The sequence below is a fragment of the Ischnura elegans genome, chromosome X (genome assembly GCF_921293095.1).
Source record: "Ischnura elegans chromosome X, ioIscEleg1.1, whole genome shotgun sequence".
Taxonomy (NCBI): Eukaryota; Metazoa; Arthropoda; class Insecta; order Odonata; family Coenagrionidae; genus Ischnura; species Ischnura elegans.
Genome location: NC_060259.1, coordinates 67,718,323 through 67,736,737, shown reverse-complemented (window position 1 = coordinate 67,736,737; position 18,415 = coordinate 67,718,323). Strand labels below are relative to the sequence as shown.

Sequence of the window (18,415 nt, the reverse complement as noted above, 5' to 3'; positions counted from 1 at the left end):
ACTCATATGAGAGCCGTGTAATATTGATCCTGGATCACGGATACTAGATTTTCATATGCTGATACACTCACGTGTAAATACTAACATAGGGCAGATGGAAAGAATGGCTTACCAACATAAATGAAATATTTACTAATAAAAGTGTTTACTTTGTAACTCCTATCCCCAATCCAAACAATTTTGAAGCGTCTCCCAACTAAGATAAATTATTGAAGGTCCGATAACGATGGGAACCACGGCCATTTCATGAGTACGAAGAATAGTTATGCATATTAGGTTTTCACTGACTGGCGGTGGCTGCTGAGTCAAGAGAAACTTCTGCGTTTTCTGCTGAAAATAATGTAAAAACCTAATGAAACGTAGAAGGGACATTTCAAACCTAACTCTAGCCTTTAATGTCTCTTGTAGCCCTAACCCAATGCAATGAATGAACACTTAGACATTAGAGCTGTGTCGTTCATGAATGAATCGTTCATTTTGAACGGTTCATTGGCATGAACCGAATGAATCGAAATACGCTCCTCGTTCAAAGGGTTCATAAAGAATCGTGTGGTTCACAAAGAATCATTAGAATCGAAGAATCATTTAGAATCGAAGAATCATTTAGAATCGAAGAATCACTTAGAATCGAAGAATCACTTAGAATCGAAGAATCATTTAAGAATCGCAGATTCGTTTAAGAACCGAAGAATCATAAGAATTGAAGAATCATGTAAGAATCGAAGAATCATGTGAACAATCGTCGGAGTAGTAGAAGTATAAAGGTCTTGAATTACTTCGCGAGCCGCGGATGACAGTAGGTCTTTCTAGTCATTTAAGAGCAGTGGCGGATCCAGAGAGCCTCTAAATATTACCATTATATCTTGAGTTTTTTAATACACCATTATATTTAGAGTTAAAGAAAATAATAATAATTTTGTTCAGTTGTCGGGGAAGTTTTACTCCCAATCCCCCCCACGTTACCTAGGTTACCCCAGGTACCTAGCCCCCTTCTTGTCACAATCTTGAATACACCTGCACTGGTTGAGAGTGAATATTCCATGAATTACTCGCTTATTATATGGAACCTATGGAACTTAACGTTCTTAATCCCCCTACAGTTGATACATAAGAAAACATATCAGTAGGAATATACTGAAAAATAGGAATTACTTAAATTCAATGAGACAAGAATAGCAATTTTTTCCTTATTAAATGTTTTGTATAAGAACGGAATATCTAGGACGTATATATATACTCGCTTGAGAGGTTAAATCTTAATTGCCTCTTCTTGAATTACTTCGTGAAACATTTATTTTATTTTCTATGTCACTATGGTTTCATTAACTAATTTTTTGTAGCATAATTGATTTCATTGCGGTAGCATCATGATCATTCTCTTTTGATGCTAAAAGGTTAAAAGCCCTCTGAGAGACAGACGCATAATGTCAGGTGGCTCGGGCTTTAATTCTTTCTTTGAGCAGCTTAAAGTTCGTCGCTGAATTTTCATAAAATCACACTTTTCCTAGAGTTAATATGACAAATGTTATGCCGTTTTACCCGTATGTTGTAGGGGTCTCGTGCGCCATGATGCCTAACAATATTGCTAACACCGCTGTCAGAGGTGTTGCGTGAGTTACCCGGAATAATTTCATGACCACTTTGCTCCCGATAAGTCTGTCTGTTTTAGAGAAAATTTCTTTATGGTGTAACGCCAATAAATAGAATCTAAGTTAATAATGAATCACCGAATACGAAGGAAACATGTTTAGTCGTATTTCTCGATTATAACCTTAATTTTTTATATGCATATATTCATGAAGATATTCTTACTAATAATTACATACATAATTATGTAAGTTCACGCGTACAGCCTTCAATGTTTTCGGTTAACTCTGGATTATTTCGCTTCATTGCAATCATTTGATTCACATTGTTCGTTTAGCTCGCAGAGTTCCTTTAGTTCACGTTGTTCATTTAGTTCGCAGAATTCGTTTAGTTCACGTTGTTCATTCGGTTCGCAGAGTTCATTTAGTTCACGTTGTTCATTTAGTTCGCAGAGTTCATTTTGTTCACGTTGTTCATTCGGTTCGTAGAGTTCATTTAGTTCACGTTGTTCATTCGGTTCGCGGTGTTCATTTGGTTCATGTGATTCTTTATGAACGACATGAAAGAACAGTTCATTCACATGAATAGAACCGAATGAATCGAATCACGGAAATGAACCGAAAATCCCACCTCTATTAGACATAAAAAGTAAGGACTATTTAAAATACCACCCACTATTTTAAGTCCGTATTGGACACACGGTGTCGGTACCTTCCTACTTAGGCGACACTCACCATCACCTTATCTCTTCACCCGGGAAGTGAGAAAGGCAATCGTCCACACAATTCACCTCGATTCCGCACCAAAAATTACAGCATTATCCTTACTACAATCATGATGACTACAATAATCCAATAATCATGCTGTCGTACATTATCAACCTCCATGTCATTCGATTCTTGTTTCCATGGAGACCACGAGGGACCAAAAATGATACCGTTTTAGGCTCATTTATCCAACAGTACTACGCAAACACGGGAGAGAATAGAAATTATTTATAAATGTATTTCCTAAAATTTTGGAATAGCTTTAAAAATACAAATGCCGAGCCGTATTCAAATAAGTGATTACTTGAACACGGCTCGACCGCTGGCCGGTTGCCAATGGCGCCATGCTGATTACAAACTTTTCGAACAGCTCCTCACCATGGATGAACTCTCACTATGAACCACAATTATACTCCGAAAATGATTATTCATAGTTCTCCATGGCGGCTTTCGAACTCCTTGCACCCCACATACACATGGCAGATATGATATAAACTGTATGCATTCATTGAAGGCGCACTAAAAGAAAGGCTACTCTCTAATTAAACTCTGTTGATTAACCGATTGTCCCTCTGTGAAAATGAGGATGTGGTACGACTAAGTTGCTTAGAGAAGTTAAAGCGATCACTGATAGATATATCAGTTGCCCTTGTATCAGCTAAACCTGCATCACAAACTAATCGCAGATACACCATTGCGGAATAATCACTACAAATTTATTGAATTTGTTTTGAGAGTTACACGGTTACACTTTCTATAAATTACATACAAAACGTAAATACATCTCTATAAAAATAACATCATGGTCCAAAATCAGTAAAAGAAACAGAGATTTCGAAACCAAAGGTCCTGAATCACACTCACACCAAAAAGTTAACCTGCATTAGCATACCACAGGCATCCAGCCGCTAGTGGTAAACACAAACCGCTTCAAAAGAAAAATAACATTATTTCCAACTCATTTTGGGAAAACACGACATCGATAAAATAACTCCTGGATCGACATAAATTCAGTCAAAATTAATTTGCATTTTCACAGGCATCTATCCAATCGTTGTAAACATCAACAGCTTCAGAGAGGATATTGATAGAAGTTTGAAAGTCTTCTAGACACACACGGCAACAAATCCGCGCTGTGTTGCGTGATTTGTCCCTGAGGATACGTACAGAAAGTACAATATTAACTTACCGTTCTACTGAGCGCTACTCGATGAGATTAGGAAAAACACTACTATATGTCACAAACACTTCACATTAGAGCTAAAGAAAACTTCCACTACAACTGTGCACTCTTAAAACAAAAGTGAAAAAGACAATAACAATGAATTATAGATACGGTCGATTAAGCAGCAAGCTGCGTAGAATGCTCACATTTTCACCTCACATGATTTTTCGTGGTTACAAAACGGACAATTAAACTGAGTATCCAACGGCTGAATAGCTTTTCTTTTCGGAGGTGGTTTCCTATTACTTTTGCGGCGTCCCATCCTGACAGCTACCTCTAGATAGATTGATAGATCCTATCACCACTTTGTATGACTAGTATATCTGAATGCCGAAATGTAAATCTAAAATATTTAAACACTAATATTCCAACCAAAGAGATTTTCACCGATTCCCTAGATGACGGACCATGCACCGAATACGAACTTCTTTATGCATTAAATAAATACGCGAAGGAACGCCTACACTATGGCGGTAGACGCGGCGAAGAAACCACAACCTCAAGACCTCAACGATTTGTTTACTTATTTTTTTGGATATTTTCCTTCATTTTCCTTGCGACCGCTGCTGGCGTCATCCCTCTATCGGCCATCCTGGAAAGTCGAATGTCAAGAAACTCGCGCCAATTTTAAAAACTAAAGCGATGATAAAAGGAGATTTAAACCGTATTATTAGCCAAGTCTTTAATTTTGCTGCTATATTTTAAATATTCCGCGAAAATACAATTTTGTTTCAAATTTATTTCATGCTTTTCAAAGTAATTTCACCCTATCACAATGCTCATATTTAATATGGCTAAAATTTACAGTTCAACTAACAGCTGACGTAGTTGACAGCAGATGAAAATTTGCACATAATTTTCTATGATAGCTACTCTCATTATTGCCTAAGTTTTATGCTTAAATGTAAACATTTAAATGAAAAATGACGGTGTATTTTTAATTGAGTATAAAATAAACACCAAGAGATCATTAAAAACTGCTAATAACCATGAAGATTTGGAAGATTATGTCATATCATCAGGAAGACTGAATGATAATTAAAGAATTTGCCCATGCACATACAAAACAAAGTCTTGAGCTGCATTCAAGGCCAATGCACTTCCTATCCTTATCCATTAAATAAATGCCACAGTATCCTTAGCATGAATCAACTCATTGTGTTACGAGTGTATTTTTTAACAAATACTGCTTTTGATTTTCAACAATTTACTCTTCTATGAGATTAACTAACATTTTTTAAGAATTGTGGAATTTTAAACGGATACCTATAGTGCTGATAACAACAAAGTTAGTGCACACAAGGTACTGAGATACAAGCCTAGAAGTCTGTTACTAGCAATGCTAAAATTTAGTTTAAAAAATTCTTACACAAAGAACGTAATGAAGAATTCATTTCAAAGTATAAAAAATTGTAGTATGCATCAAAATCCTTCACTGCAAATACCATTGACAAAATAACCACTTCACAATGGTTTCCTGCAGCGAAGACAATCATAAATGAGTGGGAGGGTTGGGCTTAATTGCCGAGGAGTGGCCCAAAGTTCTCGCTAAGCTTGGTCTGTGGCAGGGCCTGAATGCAACTGAAAATTGCTACCTCAGCAGTTACTTCCCTTCCCCTGCACCAGCTATAGCCAATGTCCGGACATTTGCTTGGAAAAATCTTTGACTGCTATGCCCGACATTGGATACAAAAGGGTTAAGATGCCTCCTCAAGCACAGCGGTCAAATAGTGTCCATTTCTATGGATTCTCGCTCCTCAAAAGCAATTCAGTAGAGCAATCCATTGAAATAAATATTGGCCGTTATCCTCTGGACGTATTCCGTCAGGTTGTGATACTGGTTATCACTTCACCCTCCTCATTGAAATAGGGAGGAGATGCAGAATACCTCCCTCAGCATTTGCTATGGAGCCTTTTGGAAGGTCTCCGTGGCCCACAAACTTGGTCTCACTGGAATCAATACTTTGACTACCTGATAGTTATCATAAAATAGGGGATATGGCTGATATGGCCATTTAAACTATAATTAGACAGAGACAGTGTACACCGATTTGGTGAAGCACCTATCAAATCTGCAAAAAAAAGCAAGCCCTTCTATTTATCTTCATCACCCTGAAAATAGCTCATTGAAGGCCTTTTACATTGGGAGAAATAGCATTTAATAATGACTATCGCACACAACCATACCCTGGAAAGGGACAAGCTACCCAGGCGGGACTCGAACCCGTGACCTTCGGTTTGGCAGACGAGGACTTTACCCCACCACCACTGAGGCCCTTTACAAGGTTGCCTCTCCCCTACACAGCAAAAATAGTTCCGATGCCCCTGACTCTTCCTTTATTCCCTATCAACCAACCCATCAATTATTGCTCTGACACACTCTACGAGAAGTAAATCAGAACAATCTGCTTACTTAGTCTTTAAAGCCCTCTCCACCCGAGCACATGGATTTTACCTTTAGAATCCATTATCGCTTCCCTACTTTCCGAGGCATAAACCAAATCTGCAAGGCCTGTGGGAAGATGTTAGCCTGCTATTAAATTCATTCCTTAGAAGTTCAAGGTGCTTCCCCTGATTCTTAATTGAAGAGAGCTTATTAACCATTACGACTATGAATTCATCATTATAATTTTGAAAATATTCCCTGCCACAAGTATAAAGTAATCTCTTGAGACTTCTCTGCAATTTCATTAACCTGTGTATTCTATTAATGTTTTTCAACGGAAAAATCTGTATCCTCATTATTGTTCAAATTCCACAAATACTACTTTAAAACTTAACTCCTCTTCAGTTCAGTCTCAGTAGTTTCTGTCTACGGTTTGGTTATAATATGTACCTGTACATATACCTCTTCCTCAGTGCTGAGAAAATTTTTGATACCTCTTAATTTGGAAAATGGGTGGTGTGTGTGACATTTCTTTTTGTGTTGTGCTGTCCTTCAAGGTTTCTCACACTCAAAAATTATTAGTGAGCAAAGAAAAAACAATAGTTGAGAAAAACAATTCTTGAAAATCTTGAAAAATCAAAGAAAAGTAAAAAAAAACAAAAAACACTAAAAAAATTTTATTTGCCTACGCCGGTCCAAAGCCTGGATGTGAAAAAAGGCCGGGAAATATAAACTTCTGGACACAAAAATGGTTAAATTAAAATAAAATTAAACCAATGAAAATAATATGTGAGGGAATACTATCTAAACATACCACTCAAACATTGAAATAATGTATTCTGGATGTACATTAAAATCTTTTGGGTTAAATGCTCTCTCTAAATTACTATATCAGTTAATATTGATTCTAAAACCTCAACCAAAATTTGTAAAAGCTGATAGAATGACAAAAGATTTCTATTCCTATTCCATGGTTTTTGTTGAAGCCACAAATAAAAATATAAGTATTTTAAAAAATAACACGAAGATGGCAATATTCCACAAGTTTATTGTCCGTACAACGCGTTTCGACCGTTAGGTCATTATCAAGTACCTAACGGTCGACCTAACGGTCGAAACCCGTTGTACGGACAATAAACTTGTGGAATATTGCCATCTTCGTGTTATTTTTTAAAATACTTAGAATGTCATTCCACTACATAACGCCTGCTTCTGTTACTTTAATAAAAATATAAATAGCAAAATGACTGAAGTAAAAATATTATGAACCAAGGCTCTATGAATACAAAGAACAAGGTACCCGAGCACCACTTACTAGTGAAAGGATAGACCCCTGCTGTTTTGGGTTCCAAAAGTTAGAAGTGCAGCACTTGGGGGAGGGAAACAATGCATCGGATAGTTATTGGTTAGTTAGTTATTGACTTTTATTTTTTTTAGATATTTTATTAGATAGTTATTTATCGACTGGTTATTAGTTGTCCCTTCACTTGTGTAGGAAAATCTTTGACAGATGCATACATCCTTCGTCAGGAAACCAATGGACAAATGTATCCGTAGGCAGTAAGGAAAGGGTTAATAGGCAAAGGAGTTCACACACAAATTCTGATAATGCCATTGAAAAGAATAATCGTATTATTACTTATCTATAAAACATACTTCTTGTTAAGTTTCACAGAAAATCAATAGCAAAAAAATTCCAGAGAATCAACAATGATGAAATAAAACATCCAACATTAGACTGTTTTCGATCTCAGTTTATTGAGTTGATTAGGAGTTATCACCGAATACAAGCAGGGTAACAAAGATTCCACAAGAACAATAACACATTCATGATTATGACCTGCATGTTTCACAAACTGGCTCAAGTTAAAAATAAGACTTTCTGTTTCTTACACAATAAAAATTTAAAGAGGCCCAAATAAATCATTTAAAACAAAAAAAAATAAACCTTGCCTTATATGTTTTGCAGAGATTCCATGATGAAGGAAGATAGGACGGAGATAAAGACAGCAGAGAGAGAAGTCTAGCCCAGGAACTTTTATGTTGGGAGTCCAACAAAAGGCTCACACCCTTCTCAATTCCCAAACCACAATTGTCCGTCCTTTCTGCAAGAACTTGATTAGGGCACTCAATAAAACATTGTTCTCTCAGGCATTCTGCCCTATAAGCACCATTGCATTCATCAGATATATATGTTTTTAGCCCTACTTCATTGTCACAATTACTCCATTTCCTTTAAAAAATTCATTCCACTCACAGTAAAAAACTCATACTGTTTTGAATGTAAATATTTTATACCTCGAACAAGTCAATTTCATCAATTCATTCTCAATGTAAAATAAACATTCCATTTTACATATTTACTCTATGGACATCTAGTGACCCACAATTTATTGGTAGACATTAACAAAGAAAATAAGCTAAAATACTGTTTTATTCATAGCCATTATCAGCCCACTATGAATAGAATTTTACTTTTTATTATTAAAATGTCCAAAGGAAATTACAAGTTTTGCTGAAGCACACAACCTGCTTCATCGAAAACGAGGATTATTTCATAAAAATGCATTTTGCTGAGGCACACCTTGCTCCATTGCAAACCAAGATGATTTCATAAAAATGCAAATCTCACAGGCTGTCGAGAAGATGAGTACGATACACAACAGCATTTATTATCACAGGTGATCCTGGGATTCTCCCATGAGCGAGCAAGTTTCAGTGAAAGAAGGGAAAGTAACCACTACCACCAGCATTTGTACCTCCCACTGCTGCATGGGCAAACACTGGGAATGTAAGCGAAGTGCAAAGAAGATCGTTGTGCTCTTCCAATGAGTTCTGAGCATAGTGGATAACTAGGGCCTTCAATGAAGGGTAGTTGTTGTACGGCTCAGCAAACCCATATCCACGGTCAGTCTCATAGATAATGCAATGGTTTGGAGTGCCATTACACCTAGGTGAATAAAAGAGAAAAAATTAAAATCACCTTGCCAAAAACCACCACCAGTTGCTAGTATATGAATTGTAAGCAGACTCTAACTTTGCCACACCTTCTTCCCCAAATTTTTATCAATAATGCTATAACAAGAGTGACATCATTCTTGGAGACGGTATGAACAATGCAAATCTAGCAAACTCTCACAAGAACAAGAACCACCTGCACTATGGAGACTTCTTACAAGAGAATATACTGTGGCACAGCCAATTATTATTTTGACTTGAATGCTAAAAGCACTTGGTAGCAGGGGCCTTGGATTATAAATTGTTACAAAGAGAGCTAAGATTGGCTGCACACCAAATCAGATACACTGTAATCTATGTTTGACTAAACTAAACAGGGTGTACTTAAACATCGGTTGTCATTTTACTCTATCAATGAATTTTTGCTGTTTTAACTCTGATATTCATCAACTATGCAAATATGTCAATGCATATTTGATGGAAATTAGCAAATTCAGAACATAAAAGTAGGATTCAAAGTAGATTAGAAGTTTTCTAGGCATCAAAATTAATACCTTTTTTTCACAATGTGCCACATTACAAAATTGTTCATGCAAGGATAAAATTCTGACGATACTGACAAAAATCACACTTTTCACAACAAAGCATGAAACAATAAAACCGAGACCCTAAAGAAGAATCACAAACTCACATGATTGATAAGGCAAACTGCCCCATACGACTTTGGCTGGGGCGAATGAGAAAAGTTCCATCGGGATGTCCCTCCAAGAGCCTCTCTGCCTCCTCCCTCGAGCAATCGCCAATCATCCACGTTGAGCTGTCGTTGTGAGGAAGCTTCTCCAAATCCAATTCCCTCTCCAAGTCATGGCTACTCCAGTGGAGTGGATTCAAACTTTGAGGCTTGATACCGCGTGCCTTGAGCAAACTACAAAGAGAAAGGAAAACACATGAGTTGATTACCTAAACAAACCATTCATGATTTGCCATAGAACACTAGGAACCCTGAACAATAGCAATAGAAAAGGACAAAAATCTAACATATCATTTCCTAATGGGAAAATAATTTTGCAATAGCCATTTTTTCATTCATTCACTCAAAATCCTGTCTCTTCAATCTCCCGTATTTATACTCGCAATGCAGAATAGCTTTAGAGTATTTTATACCCGATTAAATTATGTACAAATACATTACATCTTCAAGATACGAACAAAATACATTCCGAGAGTTTGTTTGCTGATAAACCTATCCAAGGCATCGAAAAGTGTGGCTATCCTGCAGAATGCCACACCGCATTACAATTTTGTGTTAACTCACGATTGTGACAAACTGATCTATCTGCACATGCGATGCTGCATGAGCAAAAAAAATTTGCTGTCTGCAGGAATGAAGAACATGCACAACGTTGAGCAGTTCCTCACTTCACAATGAATTAATCGATACTTTGTCCAGACTGTGCCCAAAGTGTGAGTTCCTCTACACCACACCGCGTTGCATTGGCCAACTCCATAGGGGCCAAAATTGAAATTTCGGGCACGCTTGAATTTTTTGAATGTTCATATCTCTGAAAGTCGAATATTTATCAGAAGAGGACTTATCATATGGCCAATTTACGATCGCTAATGAGTGGGTCACCATGATTCCATAAGAATGAAACTTATTATATGATGTTGCACGGATACTGAAGATTCTCCTACTGAAGAAAGAACCATAATTGACACTCATGGGCACAGAGCATTAAGAGAATGTATCGCAATAATTATGACGTAGCATAGTATCTATCCACCTAAATGCTGTTGTTTACCAGTAGAACTTTGTAATAAAGTTCATTTTATAACTGCCAGGACTGGGACTGAGGTTCATAATTTCGTAATAATGTCTCTTATACTACAGATTGGATTAGTCTCTTGTCAGGACCAACAATTTACTTTGTAAAAACGAGAACTTCATAATAACGTTGCTTGTATCAACGAGAGTCTACTGTATCATATTCATTGTAAGACAATGTGAGCTCAAGCAATATCCAATTATTTTCGCCCAATAATGCTTGAGGAGAAATCTTTCATTCACTACGGAACTCCTATTCTCAGACTGGAAGAACATGCTGAACTGCCATAAATCAGGCAAAACCTAACCCTGTACTGTGCTGAGCAACTCCCACCCCCTCTCTCTAGCCACCCCTCAAACAACTCCACCATCAACCTTTCCTGTGTTTTTCAGTCTCTGGTAGGTTTCTTCTACATCTAGTGCACAATCGTATAGACAGTCTTGTAATATTGATCACTATGGAGGGTGATGAAAGAAAAAGAGGAAAATTACGTTTACACATGAAATTGGAAATTTAGACATTTCCAATTTCCACTGGGCATACGGGATAAGATGAATAAGACCAATATCACAAAAAATATGGGATTTCACTTAGACATGTGGATGTTAACGATCCTGTGTTTAAGTCACCCCTAATAAAAAATACTCAGAACATCCAACTTCTCCATTCCCATTTTCAAACCTCAGCTTCATGTTACTTTTTCCAAAATCCGAGACAGTCTTGACTTTTCTATTCATCCCACTTTCTTCCTCTCTTAGTGTTATAACCTCTATGTTCCATGCTTTTCTGCCTACACATTCTGTATTTCACTCCTCTTCAGTTGAATTTTAGTATGTCTTCTTCCTCTACTTCACTTTTCTTAATAGCGAAAATAAAGATTACTGAAGTGGATTATTGGTGGCTAGTTTCGATGATGATGATAATTATGATGCAATGCATGGGTAATATAATTGTTGCACACAAATTCTTGAGTAGATACCTTTCCTTAGCACCACAACGCCTCTTCACGGACAACAAGAACTCACTAACTCCCAAAACATTTTTTTAGAGATTCAATTTAGGGAAAAAGATTTTTATTCCCACGGATTTAAATTCAAAATATTTAATTTTATGCACAAAAGAATATAAAATTGGAATATCTGAACTGTCTACTTATAATGCTTAAGCAGTCATTTTCACTGTAGTGGATAAATCAAGAGAAAACAATTTATATAAGTTTTGAACACAGGCGTGGTGAGTGTCAGGAAAAAGAAACTGGGTTTGGATAAATTAACTTTCCATTTGACATAAATTGTTGGCACCATTTACAATAAAAAACTAATTACAGTTACAAATAATGCTGAGGTCTATTTTCAAATACGTCTCTGAAAATTTCATGGATGTGCATATTGAGTCCATTACGGTAATGATATCCTTCAGCCACAAATTCCAAAAAAAAATTCAGTTACATTCAGAAAATTAAAGAGACCCACACAGGGACAAGGAGTATCTCAATTAGTCTTGTATATGAACCAGCGCATCCCATTTATGTCTAAATACTCATATGCTCAATTATAATGATAACAGTTTAGCGATTATGTTCTAGAGAAGCAGCAAGGTAGTTCTGAGAATTCAGCAGCACCAAAGAGAGGGTCCGTGCCTTGTAAAAGAAAAAGACACAAAACAAATATTTCCAGAAAGTTTAAAGATTAGAGGGTAAAAGTGGTTCCAGGCACTTAACTTTGCAATATTTTGAGAAAAATCAAACCATCTCCAAATATTAAACACAAAAGATCACTGGTAAAACTTACTTAATATACTTTTCCTTCTGCTTAAACAACTCCAATATATCTGGCTTTAGTGCGTTCATTTCCCTCTCAAGAGTTCGACTGTAGACAACTTGCTGCTTCAGGTTATCATCCAACTGCTCTCGACTTGCTTTCAAGGAAGTGAGCCGGTGTCTTAGAATTTCTAAATTTTCCTCCACACTACAAATGTTTCAATAGAGAAAAACACATCAGTTAAATTGCATAAATCATGAGGTAAACTTCACATCAAAAAAGGAATACTCGAGAGAGTACAAAATAATTTATTCTTTGAGGTCAGTTTGAGTAACATATTTTTAGAAGCTCCATCACAGTTGAAAATTAATAGATATTATTACAAAAATCTGATGAAAATGCTTGTCTTGTATGCACAGCACATAAAATAGAGAGCAGTGTTGATAATTTGATCAATAGTTATAAGATCCAGTTCAGATCATCAAGGAGTCCAGATTTTTTTCACAGAGCTTATTCAATCGTATTTTAATGAATTGTTACCATCCATGTACATAGTTTTTAAAGGATGCATCTCTACATTACCAACAATCCGAATTGTTTACGCTCAAATCATAAACCCTACAGAATATAAATTTAAAGTGACTGCTGTATTGAAAAATTTACTTCCCCACTTATGACAAATCAGCTTTAATGCAAATCTTAAGCTAATTGAAAAAATCTTAGTAATTATAAACATGTCATTTAATAAATATGTAGAAGTGACTCATAAAATGAGACTATTTCTGTCAAAAAAAATGAAATTTAACCTCAAAATATATTTTAGGGAGTAAAACAGTTAAAAAGTTGATGGAATAAAAGATTTCCCTGAATTACTCCCACATTGTTAGCAAATTATGCCAGAAAAGAATGGTTAACTCCATTATTCCAAATAACTGCACACACTAATAAACTTTGCACACAGGTGCAAAGTGAAATTACTCCATCATGTTTCATATACTATTTCCAAATTTAAAAAGTATACAAAAAAACCACATCTAAAATGTATAAGAAATACCTTTGTAGCTCATTAGGTTGAGCATCCTTTTGGAATTGCTCCTGCATTTTGATTTCATCTTCAATCATTGACACCGTTTCTGATAGAGTATCAACTGCTTGTTTCTTCAAATGAATGGCTTCTGTAGACCGAGTGTAGTCCTCATAAAATTCATCAAAGCATTTTGCTTTCGCAGAGTATTCCTTGTCAATATCCATCAATGCTTGTTTCACTTTCTCAACATCTGTTGCACTGCCAATCTCATCCTCCTAAAATGAATAGGTCAATTATTCTTTCTATCCACATTCTCATATAATGTTAATATTTTAAATCCTACCATTAAGTGATATAAGAACACAAGAAATGTGTATAAAAAATACTTCACTATATGTACCTAAAATAATCTTTTACAAACTTAAGGTAAAATTTACGAACTAATTCCCCAAATTGAGCCAAAGAAACAAAAAATTGTGACTATTATTTTTTTATTTTTCTTTGGTAGGAGGCAAAAATTTAACAACTTGCCAGAATATTAACATCCCCTGCTGCCATTAGTAATCAAGGAATTAGCAAGGAAATTCTAAACATTTTGCTTTGTTTACGGGAAATAGCATTTGCTTTCATCGATTCAATAATTTAAGGACTAGCTTGCAATAATGGAGTCATTCAACTTTTTTCGCAATATTCACCCAATATAGAATTCCGTAAGGATAGAGTTCAAATGGTGAGTGAATAGACTAAAGATGACTTTTCTCTAATAAGACAGGTCTGAAAATCAACTACACTTAAAACAGATGGCAATAAAGACTATTGCTTTCAAAAGAAAAAAAAGGAAAACACTTTGCTTTAACTGATTAAATTGCATTGAGAAAAATAAAGTTATTTTTAACATTATTAGAATTGATGAATGCGTGCACAACAAGCACAAGGTTTTGAATTGGAACATATATCTTTTCTGAGATCTTTTCTACTCATTTTAACACTAATGAGAATGCATCCCCATTTTACTGATGCAAAATGATCTCATATTACAAACATTTTAAAGGTGCAAAGATCCCCTGTAACTCATCACTTGTACTACAAATGGCAAGGGCAGTAAACCCGCAATAAAAAAGGAAAATTCTTTACTGAAATTTAAATTTATGCAGAAATCATAAAATATTGAAAGGACAAATGAAATTAAGATTTTTAATCCGTATTCATTGATTTTTATCCAACTCAAGTGCACATAATTTCCGCAACAAGGCGGAAGTAAACAAAGTATTTCATAGCTAGAAAATCCAATTCAAAATTTGTGGCAGACTGATAGAGAGACACACCAGGCCCTGCTTTATCCTCAGGCTTTTGAATTTTAATTCTTCCAATTTTAACTGCATGACAGGGGCGGATGCAGGATTTCTTTCTGGGGGGGGGGCACAAGCAAGGCCGTATCCAGGATTTTGTTATGGGGGGGGCACAAGGATACCTCGTAATGCAAAACGAACGCAATGATAATGGGACAATATTAAAAATCTTGCATATTCTGGAGGGTCTGGGGGGGGGGGGGACACGTGCCCCCGTGCCCCCCCCCTGGATCCGCCTATGCTGCATGAATGGCATATGCTGTAAGAACGCATTAACATTATTTTGTAGTTCCAAAGCCCTGACTACCCTGGTTCACTACAGTCAAAAGTGCAAACAAATAGAAGAAACAATTACAGTGCAACCTCGATAAAACGACAACCCACGGTGCACCAATAAACACTCGCTATAGCGAATTGTCGCTTTACCGGAGGTTGTGCAAATAATAGCCAATATACCTCATATTACTCCTTTATTTTCTCGCTTAGACGTGTTTGGTGTTTTTTTGGCCATGGTGTGTTCCATCAAATGCTTTCTATTCATGCAACTCATGGACGTGCGGGTATGCTGACGACTGCTTTCTGCCGCCCGAGGAACAGAAGAAGATCAAGCATTCGCGAATGCTAATGCCACAATATTTTCACCAAAATTAACTACTTATTTATCAAACGACAGTTTACCACATAAATTTGAGACTGAGCACTCCCATTAACTTCATTTCTAACAGATCGCTAGCAATTACAGAGATTACGGAGTCTTGGTGTAAGTTTTTCCAGCGGTGAAACCCTCGCAATGGCCAGAGCCAACACCAAAAGGGCCTCGTAAAAACGAAATTTTTAACATGCTTTTTATAGGATCAATTGACGGTGCATCGACTATCTCTCGTAATAGCGGGGGTCTCGCTATAGCCCGTACTCGCTTTAACAAGGTTCCACTGTACAGCTCTAATATATAATAAGATTATTTACAAGGCCTAGCAAGGAAATGAAATCCCTTTGACTGCATACAGATACCATGACATTCTCATGCATAAACAATGATGAAAAATTACCTGAAATCTGGAGAGGGGATGGAGAAGTTTGACATCCAGGGAAGGGTTGTACTGAGACAGTGACTCATTCTTGTAGAAATTTACCAGCTCCACCACAGAATTGAACTTGCAAGGCTCCGAAAAACCATACTTTCCACCTCGATGACATATTTTTATTAATTTATTAGATCCCCCTTTCCTGAGAGTAAGGGTGTACTCTCCTCTTTTGTTGGAAGCATTTCTCACCAGATAAGTACCATCTGGAGTATCCGTAAGTTTCTCACCAGCCTCGTCCCTGGATCAGGAGAAAAATAAAAGTAAATATTTTGTCATCCACCGTTAACACTTGGCTTAAATTTATATCCAAAAACGAAAATGGAACTATTGTTCTGTAACTAGGGATGGGCAGACAGATCCTGGATGTTATCGGGATCGGATACAGGTATCGGTTATTCGGATAATTGCAGATCCAAATGCGCTTTTATTTGCCTGCTATAAAATGAAGTAATTACTTAAGTTTATTCTGGGTTCATGTGAACATAGGAACACTATTTATACTTTCATACACATTTTAATACTTTAACTGATTTTTAAAATCATTTTTATAACCTTTCAAGTTATTTGACAGTATTCAAATTTTCCTCACGCACGCTTCCCCCAAATTTTGTCACTTTCTCATCTCATGCTGACTTGTTTTTCACCTGCAAATGCTTCAGTTGTGGTGAAGCAGATTTTGCACTTCCTCGCGATAGTTTCAAGCCACAGTGCATGCACATGGCGTACATTAAGCTCTCCTTATCTCAATAAAAATGTTTCCACACAATAAAATATATTTTTATCAATTTATCATTAAATTAAATTGCAACAGTGCAATCTGCAACATGACAATGACAATGTTTGGAATAACATGAAATTCACGAGCGAAGAGGTGTGGGAACAGAATGAGATGGCCACTCAGCGATCTTGAGCACACAGGGTGGGTAGCAGAAGGGAGCAAAGGGGAGATGGAGGGGAAGCAGCGTGTACCCTCCATCTTTCAAGGAATGAGACTGAGGGAGTCGAGGACGAACATTTCAGATCTTGCTCTTTTGTGACATTGTTGCCTTCTAAGCGAAGCCGGCCAAACTACATGACACACGCAGTTGGTGTTTCCAGTCCATCTCAATTTGTTTGAGGGGGCTAACGCTACCTTTGTTCCTTTGAAAACTGTGCTGTTTGGACAATGATGAATATTAGTATAGTCTTGTTGAAACTAGAAAAATTAGTGGCATTTAATTAGAGCTGAAAAAACTAAAATATTGTCAGAAATGCATCACGTTTGGTCTCATTCTTTTTTAAATCTTGTGCACGTCATCCAATTGCCAAAGCTATCGAGACATCTTCGGACCCAGAAAGTCACTCACCTAGCATCCAGAAACGTTACCCAGAAACGGAGAATTGAAGCAGGTAGGCCGAAGAAGGTCAGTTGGTCTGACAGGCTAGGGATGAAACACGCTTTGATTCTTCTCATGTAACTTGATATTTCCCTTCAAAGACAATGATTTATGATCTGTGTAATCTTGGAAACAAAAAAAACCATCAGAGGCACGGGCTGATGGCAGGCTGAGAATGGCTTTCTGAAATCTTCAACGTAGTTTCTTTTGACGTGGGTATTATCCTATGATGCTGAGATTACCCTGAGGATTTTTCAATCTCTTGGGAAGAGTCACAGAATGTGCCTTTTGTATTTTGCCTTAACGTTTTCCTTAGCTGAAAGGCTGTCGCACAACCCCTACAACAGATTTTAAACAAAATGGCTCATTAGTAGGACAAGTATCGTAGTGCAACGGCGCATGCAAAGAGAGGATCAGAACTATTTCCACTCTCTCTTATGCACTGCATTCACTGAAGCATTAACTTAGAATTTTAAATCCAGATCCGATGTATTTAGTGAATTTGGATCCGAAGTATCTGGTGAGGGGGAATATCCACAGATATTTGGATCCGAGGTATCCGATCTGACCATCCCTATCTGTAACATATTCAATGCTCCATACCTTGAAATATCACCCCAATACCACTCCGTATCTTGTAGAGACTTGGACGAATCAACCAGCTTCTTTGTATTTGGGCAGCTAGGAACTTTATCACAGACTTGAATTCCTGAAGTTGATGGGGATGAACCAGAAGATACAAACACAGGCAACTTCTCACCCCAATCACCATGTAAAAGTAGCAGCTCTATTATCCTTATGTGTGATTCAATGTTGTACACCACTTGTCTGTAAAGCAGTAAAGGTGAAAAAATATTATGGTAGAGAATTTATATTTGAACCCACAAAATAAAGAGAATTTAACTTCAACCCATGGCAGTATAACAGTAGCATAAAGACAGCATAAGTAATAAAAATTACTAAATGCTAATATTTTGGGAAAAATAGAGTAAGAATTGAATCATTTTTCCTGTCTTTCCCATTCTAGTGTGCATTTCTATTCATGTGGCATAACGTCGTTAAGAACAAG

The 18,415-nt window shown here is 36.7% G+C and overlaps 2 protein-coding genes across 2 annotated transcripts in view; both read right to left on the bottom strand.

Annotated features, from left to right (window-relative positions):
- Positions 1-3,048: 3,048 nt before the first annotated feature.
- LOC124170804 (transcription elongation factor 1 homolog) lies at positions 3,049-4,069 on the bottom strand. The gene is made up of 2 exons (XM_046549769.1): positions 3,726-4,069; positions 3,049-3,507 (listed from the first exon to the last, which is right to left on the bottom strand). The coding sequence occupies exons 1-2, from the start codon at positions 3,839-3,841 to the stop codon at positions 3,375-3,377; spliced, it is 249 nt and encodes an 82-aa protein (XP_046405725.1). The 5' UTR covers positions 3,842-4,069; the 3' UTR covers positions 3,049-3,374.
- A 3,629-nt stretch (positions 4,070-7,698) lies between these two features.
- Positions 7,699-18,415, bottom strand: part of LOC124170628 (phosphatidylinositol 3-kinase regulatory subunit alpha-like) — a 56,666-nt gene continuing 45,949 nt past the window's right edge. Inside the window, exons 8-13 of the mRNA XM_046549471.1 lie at positions 17,950-18,174; positions 15,935-16,208; positions 13,564-13,811; positions 12,540-12,716; positions 9,615-9,848; positions 7,699-8,915 (exon numbers count right to left, since the gene is read on the bottom strand). Coding sequence (XP_046405427.1) covers positions 8,681-8,915; positions 9,615-9,848; positions 12,540-12,716; positions 13,564-13,811; positions 15,935-16,208; positions 17,950-18,174 — 1,393 coding nt within the window. The 3' untranslated portion in view covers positions 7,699-8,680. The remainder of the gene's footprint in view (positions 8,916-9,614; positions 9,849-12,539; positions 12,717-13,563; positions 13,812-15,934; positions 16,209-17,949; positions 18,175-18,415) is intronic.

Coding starts and splice junctions, on each gene's coding strand:
- LOC124170804 (XM_046549769.1), bottom strand. CDS start 3,841: ATGGGACGCCGCAAAAGTAATAGGAAACCACCTCCGAAAAGAAAAGCT. Junction 3,508..3,725: donor AAATCATGTGAGGTGAAAAT/GTGAGCATTCTA, acceptor ACGTATCCTCAG/GGACAAATCACGCAACACAG.